At 44.1% G+C, this 12,526-nt stretch overlaps 1 protein-coding gene across 2 annotated transcripts in view; it reads left to right on the forward strand.

Moving 5' to 3' along the window:
* The window catches only part of LRP1 (LDL receptor protein 1), a 116,585-nt gene that overhangs the window by 96,539 nt on the left and 7,520 nt on the right, over window positions 1-12,526 (forward strand). For both annotated transcript variants that reach the window (XM_077658528.1, XM_077658530.1), the window contains 8 exons: window positions 574-752; window positions 1,341-1,579; window positions 4,909-5,085; window positions 6,498-6,662; window positions 7,995-8,064; window positions 9,997-10,104; window positions 10,788-10,910; window positions 11,770-11,939. In XM_077658528.1, the coding sequence (XP_077514654.1) occupies window positions 574-752; window positions 1,341-1,579; window positions 4,909-5,085; window positions 6,498-6,662; window positions 7,995-8,064; window positions 9,997-10,104; window positions 10,788-10,910; window positions 11,770-11,939 (1,231 nt within the window). The remainder of the gene's footprint in view (window positions 1-573; window positions 753-1,340; window positions 1,580-4,908; window positions 5,086-6,497; window positions 6,663-7,994; window positions 8,065-9,996; window positions 10,105-10,787; window positions 10,911-11,769; window positions 11,940-12,526) is intronic.

Genomic DNA, 12,526 nt, shown 5'->3' on the forward strand with positions numbered 1-12,526 from the left:
ACATTTTTAGCAGTTTAGGGGGCCATTGATAATTCGAGATTCAAATAATTCTGACGTTTCTTTCTGATCTCTTGAAGTCTGAATTTAATGAGGTTTTTTTTACTTTAGTGATTCTGCTTCATACTAAATTGGAAACTGATCGAAGTAAGACAAATGTGTGACAGAATATACTTTAAAAAAGGTTTGTCCATCCCTAAAGCAGTTCAGTGTGGGGGACTGTTTAGCTGCAGCAGCGTGCAAAGCTGGGGTGTAAGTGAGCATTGCCTAGTACAGGGCACATGGTGCTTGACGGTGCATTAAAAATGGTCTGTTGTATTATTAGTAGCTGTGCAGAATTTTCGTTTACATTTTGTCATGCAATGGGAAGTAGTTTAGGAAGAAGCATGGAATCTTTGTTATTATGTTAGTTGAATTTTATAATGCCACAGATTACTTAGCTTATCCGGCTCTAAATAAGTTTCACATTCATCTCTCAGCTAAATGTAGGCTTATCCCAGTTTCCAGTTGCCAGCCACCATCACTCTTGTACTTGGTCATTCAGATTAACATCATTTTTTTCTCTCTCTCTTTCAGTTGGGAAACCTAACTGAACCGAGAGGACTGGCTGTGGACTGGGTTAGCCAGATGCTTTACTGGGTGGATGCTGGGGAGCACAGCATCTCGGTCGCTTCTCTGGATGGCCGCCTTCGACGAACTCTCATATCGGAAAACTTGGACCAGCCCAGTGACATTGCGGTCGACCCACAGTCGGGGTATGTTGGCCTGCCATGGGTGCTATATTTGTTTATGCATCACCTGCTGTTTGTTACAAAAATATGCAGTGGCTGTGGGCTGTAAGCAGAACTAGGGATTGCTAAGAAAAGCGAGTTTTGTAAACTGACTGTGGGTACAAAAGTACATGCAGATAGATATGTTCTGTGCTTGTGAAATGGACTAATAGTAAGCCTTAAAATCTTTTTTTCACTGTAATAAATCACGAATTGTTTGTTTATGTGCGTACATGCATGCATACTTAGACTATAAGTAAATAATGACAAGTTCAGTGAAGGAGCACACTTGCAAGCACTTCATTTCACCATTTTAATATTAATCAAATCGAGTGAACAACAAAGATCCACTTCATAGAATTTTTCAGCTGTAGTCAAGTTTTAATGCAGTCATGGGTGCACAAAAGGTTTAGACAGTTAATGTCCCATTCTATGTATGTACTAGGCTTGTAAGGATGACTGTCTTTTGCTAGCCTTTTTTTTTCTTTTCTCTTGCATTCTGCATTTCTTTGTTCCTCTCATTCTTTGCGTTACCCAGTTGCGTGATTCATTGGGCCGTCTCTATTTGTGCAGATACCTGTTCTGGACAGAGACAGGCTCCAAGCCTAGGATTGGCCGCGCAAACCTGGATGGCTCCGACCCACGCACTTTGGTGGATGCACGCGTAGTCTGGCCCACGGGCATCGCTGTGGACCATGCAGCGGGCCGCATCTACTGGGCAGATCGCAAGGCATCTCTTGTGGAGACGGCCAACTTCGAAGGGAAATTGCGCCACATCGTGTACAACAGGACCACTCATGACGACGCTCATGGTATGACGCTCATGACGACGCTCATTTACAGGATTGTAAGTCGACCCCCCCCCCCCCCCCATATCACATTTCTGAGAGAAAAAAACAAAAAAACTTGAAAGTCGTATACGCTTGGCCTTTAATAATAGAACGCAATAGCACTATCCTGCAGCCTCCGCTTATCTCCAACCGCTATCGGCTGCCGCGCGCAGGAGCGCCCATAGGCGCATTCCGAAACGAAAATGTGTTAGTCACTGGACTACTACTCGTCCACACTTGCGCCATCGTCCTCACTAGCGCTGCCGTTGTGATCACTGTTGCGGTCCCACAGCTTGTCGTTCTAACATCGTCGTGCAGCGAAATCCCACACTTTGCAAACAGCCACATCACGACATCGCAAGGAACAGCTAAAAATTTTGCCTCGCTCTATTTGCCACATCTGTATCGCCCGTTGTGAACGTCTAACTCGGGGCCCGGCGCGCAGTTCGTTTCTTTGGCGTAAAACATGACAGCCGTCTTGACTGTAGCCGTGAACGAGCGCCGGTCGCTCACCGGACCCTGAGCACAAATGACGAAGCACTACATTAAAAACTTGCGCAATGCAGCCGGCAGTAGCCAAATGCGTCAGAGCCAAAGAGAAACTACGTGTGAGTGGCGTCAGCTCTTCCGTCTGCTATCGACACTGCCCAGCGCCGCAGCGGTTCCGAGTGGCAGTGCCACCACGATTGGAACATCGGCCCTTCCATCAACTATCAGAGCATCCTTGAGCGCCGAGTGCGCTATTGAAAGTAGACAAAAAATAATAACTTGGACGATGCCTATTTAGAGTAGAATGCAAATGAGCTATTTGGTCGCCGCCGCTTATCAGCAGATGCAATCTGTGGCCACGTGTGCGGAGTGGGCTGGTTTGCTGCTTATCGACAGCCACCATCGGCCGCCTCATGCGGGGTGGGGTTGCCGGTTCTTCGTGTTGACATAGCAGCTGCTCAAGGCCAGCACCAAGAGCGATGCGCCGGAGCAACGCAGCAAAAATGCAACCACGCTGTAGCATGCCTGATATGTCGTTTGTCTCGCCTTTATTTATGTGCGATGTTTTGGTTTCCATTTTAAGTCGACCCCCGCCACTTCAGATTTTCAATTTTTGAGAAAGAGGTCGACTTACAATCGTGTAAACACAGTACCCTTGCAGTGAAGAGCTTATGTGAAAACACAGTAACAAGCATTTTGTTTGATTGTCATCTGTGAATTCTACATTGCAAAATTATTTCATTATTTCTTCAAGATTTAGTCATATGGTGGTTTACAATTGATTTTTGTAAGTTCTTTGTACTTCCACAATCATAAACAAAAAATGCCCTTGGTGGCTCAGCAACAAACGCCAGAATAATTTTAAACAATTCATACAATGCTCATATCTTTGCTACCATCAAGAGCATGCCCACTTTACTTGCACAAGCAGTGACTGTGCATGTCACTGCTTGTGCAAACGTAACCTAAACTAAACTAAACTAGCCTAACCTAGCCTAACCTAACCTAATCTAGCCTAACCTAACCTAGCCTAGCCTAGCCTAACACCTAACCTAACCTAACCTAACCTAACCTAACCTAACCTAACCTAACCTAACCTAACCTAACCTAACCTAACCTAACCTAACCTAACCTAACCTAACCTAACCTAACCTAACCTAACCTAACCTAACCTAACCTAACCTAACCTAACCTAACCTAACCTAACCTAACCTAACCTAACCTAACCTAACCTAACCTAACCTAACCTAACCTAACCTAACCTAACCTAACCTAACCTAACCTAACCTAACCTAACCTAACCTAACCTAACCTAACCTAACCTAACCTAACCTAACCTAACCTAACCTAACCTAACCTAACCTAACCTAACCTAACCTAACCTAACCTAACCTAACCTAACCTAACCTAACCTAACCTAACCTAACCTAACCTAACCTAACCTAACCTAACCTAACCTAACCTAACCTAACCTAACCTAACCTAACCTAACCTAACCTAACCTAACCTAACCTAACCTAACCTAACCTAACCTAACCTAACCTAACCTAACCTAACCTAACCTAACCTAACCTAACCTAACCTAACCTAACCTAACCTAACCTAACCTAACCTAACCTAACCTAACCTAACCTAACCTAACCTAACCTAACCTAACCTAACCTAACCTAACCTAACCTAACCTAACCTAACCTAACCTAACCTAACCTAACCTAACCTAACCTAACCTAACCTAACCTAACCTAACCTAACCTAACCTAACCTAACCTAACCTAACCTAACCTAACCTAACCTAACCTAACCTAACCTAACCTAACCTAACCTAACCTAACCTAACCTAACCTAACCTAACCTAACCTAACCTAACCTAACCTAACCTAACCTAACCTAACCTAACCTAACCTAACCTAACCTAACCTAACCTAACCTAACCTAACCTAACCTAACCTAACCTAACCTAACCTAACCTAACCTAACCTAACCTAACCTAACCTAACCTAACCTAACCTAACCTAACCTAACCTAACCTAACCTAACCTAACCTAACCTAACCTAACCTAACCTAACCTAACCTAACCTAACCTAACCTAACCTAACCTAACCTAACCTAACCTAACCTAACCTAACCTAACCTAACCTAACCTAACCTAACCTAACCTAACCTAACCTAACCTAACCTAACCTAACCTAACCTAACCTAACCTAACCTAACCTAACCTAACCTAACCTAACCTAACCTAACCTAACCTAACCTAACCTAACCTAACCTAACCTAACCTAACCTAACCTAACCTAACCTAACCTAACCTAACCTAACCTAACCTAACCTAACCTAACCTAACCTAACCTAACCTAACCTAACCTAACCTAACCTAACCTAACCTAACCTAACCTAACCTAACCTAACCTAACCTAACCTAACCTAACCTAACCTAACCTAACCTAACCTAACCTAACCTAACCTAACCTAACCTAACCTAACCTAACCTAACCTAACCTAACCTAACCTAACCTAACCTAACCTAACCTAACCTAACCTAACCTAACCTAACCTGTGCAGGTTGCCTGAGAGCGCCCTTTTTTTAACCATCCTTGTCACTGCTCCGAGCAGTTAGCTCCCTTTTACTGCCAGGCACAAACAAGTGAAGTGCCTTCCAATTGTGCGTGCATCGCTTTTCTTGTCTTTTTAATCAAGTGTCTTGCAGTTTACAGGGGGATTGTGCTCAAATTAGTTAGTCACCAGCATCATGGCGAGGCACGTTGCTGCCTCATTCAGGCTTAATTGTTCACAGGGACTGGGTGCATTTTCATATGCTCTGCAGAGGAGAGCCCGTACCGAGTGGACGTTTTCGAGGATAACCTGTACATCAGCACTTTCCCAAGTAATGCCATCTTGCGTGTCAGCAAGTTTGGAGGGGGCAGGGTGACCTACCTCATCCGTGGCTTGCACAGGGCCACCGACGTGGTCATAGTCCAAGAGCACAAGCAGAGTGCAATGGGTGAGCTTCTTTTGTCTTGTTAGACTTTCTCATCACAAACTACCGTATATACTCGCATAATGAACCCACTGGCATAGTGAACCCGCCCCCCCACTTTTGTCGGCCAGAATTTACTTTTTACTTTTACTTTTACTAGAATTTACTTTTACTTTTACTAGAATTTACTTTAGCTTTTTTATAGCAGGTTCCTCAGTTTTCACGCTGTCAGCAGCGCAGATCTTGGTCTACGCGCCAAGATGCTGCCCACCCCCGATAACATTACCACTTGTTTGTTTATCTTTTGAGGAGAGTTCCTGCCAGGGAGGTGGGGAGGGGCTTGGCGTCGCTTGGCGAACTTGGCAGAGTGCCAAGACGTGTGCTGTAAGCTATGGCTTAAACATTCGCATTACACATTCATCGCCGTCCTGTGTGTTTTTTAACGTCGCGTAAAAAACGTGCGCCTGACCTTCAGGGCCGGTGTTCAGCATGTTCGCGTTATCTCGCCATGATTGGCTACCACAAAATTTCTGGATCGCGTCTAATGCTAAACACCAGCGGCACGAACGCGTATGACTGGGTGCGTTTGTTGATGACGGAAGGACGGATGTAGATACGGGTATGATATGAAGTCTCGACTCTTACAAAAAAATCTGTTGAAACTTTTTTTCCCGCGTAATGAACTCCCCCCCGAACTGATGTCAATGTTTCCGGAAAAAAAGTGGGTTCATTACTCGAGTATATATGGTAGTTGGTGCATCATTGAGTCTTGTCTTTGCCTTGCTTTTTTCTTCATGCAGTTTTATGACGATTCCTGTCTGCCTTTGTGCGCATATTTGTGTCGGTAGAGGCCAGTGCATATTGTCAGAGTAGTTCAAGCTTCAAAGCCTACTTAGTTTCAGTTGCTCTTCATTTACACAAAATGCTTGTGAAGGAGGAATTCATTTTCCAGCAAAGGACAGCTTGCATGTTTGCTCGATAAATGCTTCGGTAACGTTATCTCCTTTTCATGCGTTGTTATTGCAGATCCCTAAAATCTAACTGTGCTAAGTTAACCAGATTGTCCTTCTGATACAGCTTATGCATTTTTTCTCCCATGAATTCAGTTGCAACTCCAGAACACTGATGTCAAGCCACTGTGTAGTTTAATGTCTCAATATTAATAGGTCGCAGTCTTAGTTGGGCATGGCATCCACTGTTGTGTTGCCGGATGCCATCTGTTTATACCTTCTGCTGATTGTGGCACTGTCTCATTGAGGCCTTTAATTTTTTACATGCCTCCTTCTGTCTACTACTGATTGCTAAAAATGGTAGAAACTCTCAAGCTGCAAAAAAATGGTGTCAAGTCTGTGGAAAAGAAAACGGGAATGGAACATGCAAAACAGGCCATGTGCAAAGCGTGCCAGGTCACAGTGTTTTATCTGTGTTGCTTTCAGTGGCTAATCCCTGCAGCAAGAGCCCCTGCGGCTCGGGTGCGCTGTGCGTCCTTCACAACTCCACAGACTTCAGTTGTTTGTGTCCAGACGGCATGGTGGAAACCAGGACAGTGGACAGTCGAACTGCCTGCACCATTGTGGCGCCCACTCCACCATCACCCGATGGTGGGTGCACTTCTGAGAGCTGTGCTGCTGTGACAATTTTTTACCAGGTGTTCTTTACTAATTGTGCACATGTATCTGTAGATGCTCACACAGTTGTGGAGTAACGCACCTTGTTACACAGACACGGAGGTCAACCCCATCCACTTTTTGTTCTCAGTAAAAAATCATTTCTCTGGCTCTTTCTGGCTACGCTGACTTTTGTCCGGCAGCAAAAGAGGCATTTATTGCTCAGGAAATTGAATTTCGAATTTTTCCCCCACTCAGTTCAAATTCATGATGCCTGCAGACGTCGCGACTCATCTCACCAATCACCAAAAAGGCTCGTGATCAGCGTTTTGAAATGAATGGTTGTGTAGCCTAGCCCGTGGATGCTTAACCCCCTCCAAACCAAAAAAAATTTTGGCACATCGCACTTGTGAAATCAGCCCATGATAGTGGCACTTGTGTATTTGATTTTTTGGTCTTTTCTAGTTTACAAAAGCTTTGTTTTCAGTAAGAGTTGTATCATCGTCATTAGAATGCTGTAATCTATTGGTACAGGCCAACTTCAGTTTGTTCTCTGTGTTTGTTTAAACAAGGCAGGTGCTTTTTTTTTTTCAGCTTTGTCAGTCAAGGTACGAAATGACGATACAGCAGTGCAATAGCCATAAAACCTAAGCGTACAGCAACTCTGTGCTCCACACATTTGGTGCAGCTTACTTTGTGTTTGACTGCGGATTGGTGTGCAATCGGCATTTTATAGGTCACACCTCATTGTATAGTTGCACGAAGAATGGTTACAGAAGATGGGGGACGGGACAGGAACTTTTTGATTGGCAAGAACGAACTAAGAAGCGAAATTCGAGTGACTTATATTGCTACCGAGCATGCTGACAGCATTTCAAAATGCATTGGCTAAGTTGAAATGTGCAATAAGGTTTGCAGTGCTATTTGGCCAATGCCTTTAGCTGAAGTGCTCTAGGCCGGTGGTGTTAGCAATAGGCTTTTCAAATTTTTTAACATCCACGCTGTGTTGTACTTATTTTTCGTATGTAACAGTGTAAAATACAAAACCAATGGCAGATTACCTTCTTGCATCCTCAGTGCCTGCCTGCATCTTGCTTGCTGACAGTACATCGCAATGAACATGCTGTTGGTGGTCTATGCTCTTAAAATGTGTGCATACCAAGTGACACTAAAAACCAGTGATACCAAGTGCTCACAATTTCCTGTACAAAGAAAGAAAATGGCAGTGCAGCCATGAAAGGCATGCCTGCCTAAACAATACTTTCCAGTTTTTGAGGTGAGTGAAATCACTGTACCAGTCAACTGTGTTGTTTCTTTTTCCAATAGCCAAGTGCGAACTGAACTGCCTTAGTGGAGGAACCTGTGTTCTTGGCAACAACCATCAGCCATTCTGCAGGTAAGCCTTGCTCAATAATAAGCGCTAAAAGCTGTGACTTTTTTGTGGTGTTTGTTATTGTCAAAATAGTAAGTAATGCAAATGTAAAAAAAAAAATCTGCTTATCAGTTTAATGGGATACTGTAACATTATGCACAGTAAAAAAGTGACCGTAGTTTAGCCAATTTTTACCAGCCCCAGTTATAACGAACACCTGCTAAGCGTAAACAAAGGTGATGTAGCTGTGACAGTGCACATTAGTGCCATGGTACTGTATCTAGGATAAAACGGATGCCTGAAACATGAGAATTGGTTACTACAAATACAGATGCGATGAACGAGTGCAGGGGCATATCTACATGAGCAGCAATATTTCACAGGCTTCAGCTTTCTATGTAAGGAATGTGGAATTGACACGGGTTGCATCAATGCAAGCAGGAAATAAGAAAATCTGTTGCATGTGCGCAGTACCACTGTGGTTAAACAGACTTCGAGGTTACAGCCTTGAGGCTTGCTTGCATAGGAACTTGACATCACGGCCTCAAGAGCATGGGAAAGCGACCACTTCTGTGCCCTGAGGCACATGAGGAAAGGGGAACGGTGCACTGACAGGTATACAACACTCGCTGCATGCTGTCTTGTCTATCAAACACAGGACCCTGCTTTCATCTTTGTGATGGGTGATAATAGAAGTGATCGTATTGCATGCTGGAGCTGGATCGTTATTCAGAGTCTCTGAGTGTCACCCGTACCACATGCAGTGGTCGCTAATTCTTCTAGAGTCAGGTGAGACATTATGTATGGTACTAAAAAAAGAAAGGCCCACTTGGCCAAGGTTGCACAAATGCATGGCTTTTTGCTTAGCGCAGATGGGTGGTTGCATAGTGCATCCACTTTCGCCATCCGTCACTGCAACCACTGCCTCATAGGCACACTTTTTATCTGTGCAAAACTCACTGGATGCCTTTGCCTTGTATGGAGCCTGAAATTTGGCTGTGTAAAGTTTAGAACGGACCCTCAGCGGCATGAAACACTTTGTAATTTTGCAAGTGCAAAACGTTCCCCTGCATCAGCGCATAGTCTCAGTATGATTATTCTGCTCTTCCCTAATGCTGTCACTGACTCAACAGAGATAGCATTCTGACAGAAATAAAGTTCGGTCAGGTGCAAAAATGGCCCAACTTGCGCATGGAAGTTTCTCGGCTAACTCACATATTTGCACTGTGATAAAAGTCACCTTCGTTCACTGGAGTTGCAGTTACTCGCGCTTCAGTCAAGACTTGTGCTGGAGGCCTGACAACCTGGCAGCAAAGCACCTCCAACTGGCAGGTTCAAAAGACGTGCACATTTTGGGACATTGATTGGCCTGTTGATCATTATGTGCGTGATGCACTCAGTTACTCCAGCCGAGATAACTTTGTTGGGCCAGTGATGATTTGCTCATACTGCACTGGGAGCACACAATGGAAGTTGGCCTTCCATAACGTTGCATTGGCCCAGTTATTGTGAGCCTCACGATGTAATGAACGAGTGCTGCATGACAGTCGTGTTCACTATAAGTGAGCTTGACTATAAGGATGTGCAATTGTTTGTTTGCAATTATTTGGAGAGTAAAATTATATTGTACTGTGCAGCTGAAACACCTTAATGAGGGTCAGGCAGAACTGGAGTACTATGATTTGTTTCTCTCTATGAGCTTTATTTTTGAGTTGTTGAGGCAGAAATGGGCAGTGCATGAAATATGCCAAGTGTCATAACTTTGTTGGACCAGTGATGATTTGCACATACTGCACTGAAACCTTGAAAGCAGGTAAGACACTCCTTGGAGCTGGTGTCCAGCAGTGCCTTCAGCAAATGCACTTGTTTTAAATAATTATTTTAGTGCGAATTTTAGCAAGTGAACTATGTCCATTTCCTTGGTGGGTCTCATAACCACTTTTTCTGTTTTGCCAGGTGCCCCGTGGGCTACATTGGAAAACGATGTGAGCGGTACATCTGCTCCCAGTACTGCAAGAACAAGGGCCTCTGTAATGTCATGACAAGCCAGGATTTGTATTGCATGTGAGTCACCCTTCCGTCATGTTTTCTGTGGCAAAAATATGAACTGAAACTACAGAAGACTAGTGGAACCTAATTTCATATCCTTTGCCACAATTTCATATTGTTTTATGCAAATTTCTGCTTCTAATCCACACCAGTATGCACTATCGTGTCGCACGAGTTTCTAACAATCACAGCTTAGGGCTGACACCATTAGCATCCTAATTATTAAAACCTACCTTAGGTGGCCTTCTTTGTTTGCTTCCTTGGTTGTTGTTTTTGTTTTGTTTTTCTTGTCTCCTGCGCTGTTTCTTTTTTTTTTCTTTTCAAGGATGTTTTTGCAGGCTAGTCGGTGCATTACTGGAATTGTCTTAAGCGCAGAAAGATGGCACAGGAAGGAATGAAGTTGACAGGACAGAGTGCTCTGTCCTGTCAGCTTCATTCCTTACAGTGCTGTCTTTCTGTGCTTAAAGCTAATTCCACTATTTCTTTTTCTGTGTCCCTGTGTCATGTGCATATTAAACAATAGAGTACATTAATCTCCACTTCATTTTGAAACAAGTCATTCTGCGGTTTGCAGAAGTATTTTGTAGGTCCACACGGTGGACATATGGAAATTTCTAGCACTGATGCCTTTGCACGAAAGCTGTGTGTAGCTTTTCATTCCCCCTGCTGTTGTGGCGATGTCTCTTCTCTTTCTCCAGCTGTCCACCACAGTGGACCGGCACACGATGCGAGACCCCTCTCAACATATGTGAGCTCTGCATGAGAGATGGATCGTGTACCAATGGGTTTGCTGATGTAAAGTGCAAACACTGTATCCTAAGGTGAGTGTTCACCTTCCTGGAAAAGTTTGCATGCATTAATTACCCCAGAAACTTGTTATTTTGACAGCTGTGCAAGCTTAGAGTTTATGACAAGCCATGACAGAATCGATTTTAAATTTCGAAGTAGAAGTTCCTGGAGAATCTTCGTGTTGTGAATCCTTGGCAAAGGTTTAGGCGACTTTAAAAGGACACTGATGACAATTTCATCTAATTTTTCTCTCTGTAAAATTTGATTGTTTGGCCATATATTGGTCTATTTATGTTAGTTTGTTTGGCAGTGAAGAAAAAAATTTGAGAGGATTATGGACTGTGCGATCACTGGCTGGAGGTGGACGGCAGTCTGGTCTAGCCTCAGAGATGCCCAAACAAAATGTGCTTGACATCATCACACTGTGCTTGTGAAAATAGCTGGTGGCAGCGTTACTTGCAGTTTGTGTTTTGTCCTTTTCTAGCTTATAAAAGCTCTGTCTTTAGAAAAAGAGCATTTTGTCATGTGAATGTGGTAGTAGATATATGCCTATATCAGTTTGTCCTGAGTGTCCCAAAAGTGAAGGGCTGGGGGACAAAAGTGAACTACTTCGATTTTTGTTTAACAGCCTTTTAGAGAACTGGGCGGCTTCTTTTTTTCTTTCCACTCCTCAAAAATTGGGGGGGTGAGCACTGTTTAAGAGGCTGAAAATCGTAGCACCTGTCACCTTAATAGATGCAGAGAATGCTCAGAGGAGGCTCTAGATATTAATTATGTACGCAGAGTGTCAAATGAGGGTGCACACATCGCATGCAGGCACGTTTTGGGAGGCCCCCCACAGGCCTGCCCCACCATGCAAGCATGTTCTCTTTCTGATGCTGGCACACACAGGTGCACGCAAGAGGATCCCTGCCGCAGCCAGGGCAACGAAGACCACTGTAAGCACGGCGTGTGCCGCGTCAACGAGACCGGAGTGCGTCAGTGCATCTGTGACAGTGGATTCACGGGTGAACGCTGTGACAACCTGACACCGCTGTGCGACAAGTACTGCAGGAATGGCGGTGAGCAGGCAGCTGTTGAATTTGCAGCCATTTCCTGGCTAGAATTTCTCTTCTGCCAGTGTCACTTTTAAGGTTGTGTACTAACACCTCAAAGATTACAAACTGGCACCCCCCCCCCCCCCCTCCCCTTATTTTTTTTGTCCACAAATATGGTCTTCATTGTACATTATACCTCCTCCTGTGTACTGTGCCCTGGTGCACTGTATTGGTTTTATGATGATGCGTTGGGAACGAGATGCATTATTACAGTCGTATAGTTTGCCAGGTGTGTGTGTGTGTCATTCGTGCACAGACGAGCTAAGTTGCATACGTAACGAAGCTTTTAAAATGTGGAACTGCTTTCTTCTATCTATAGCTATTCCATAGCACTTCCTACAAGAGAATGCCACCGAACTTTCACTTAAAGTGAGTCTCTTCAAAGTGCGTTACTCAAATCGTTCCACAAACAGTGGCTGCTGATAGTGCTTGCACGGCATAAAAGTGAACTCCTATTACTTAGATATTGGGCTGCTTTCAAAGAAAATAACGTGCAATGATTTGCGCCACATGTGCGTCGCAGTGGTGGCAGGCTTGGGCCGGCATGGTCG

Source organism: Amblyomma americanum, chromosome 3, assembly GCF_052857255.1.
Source record: "Amblyomma americanum isolate KBUSLIRL-KWMA chromosome 3, ASM5285725v1, whole genome shotgun sequence".
Taxonomy (NCBI): Eukaryota; Metazoa; Arthropoda; class Arachnida; order Ixodida; family Ixodidae; genus Amblyomma; species Amblyomma americanum.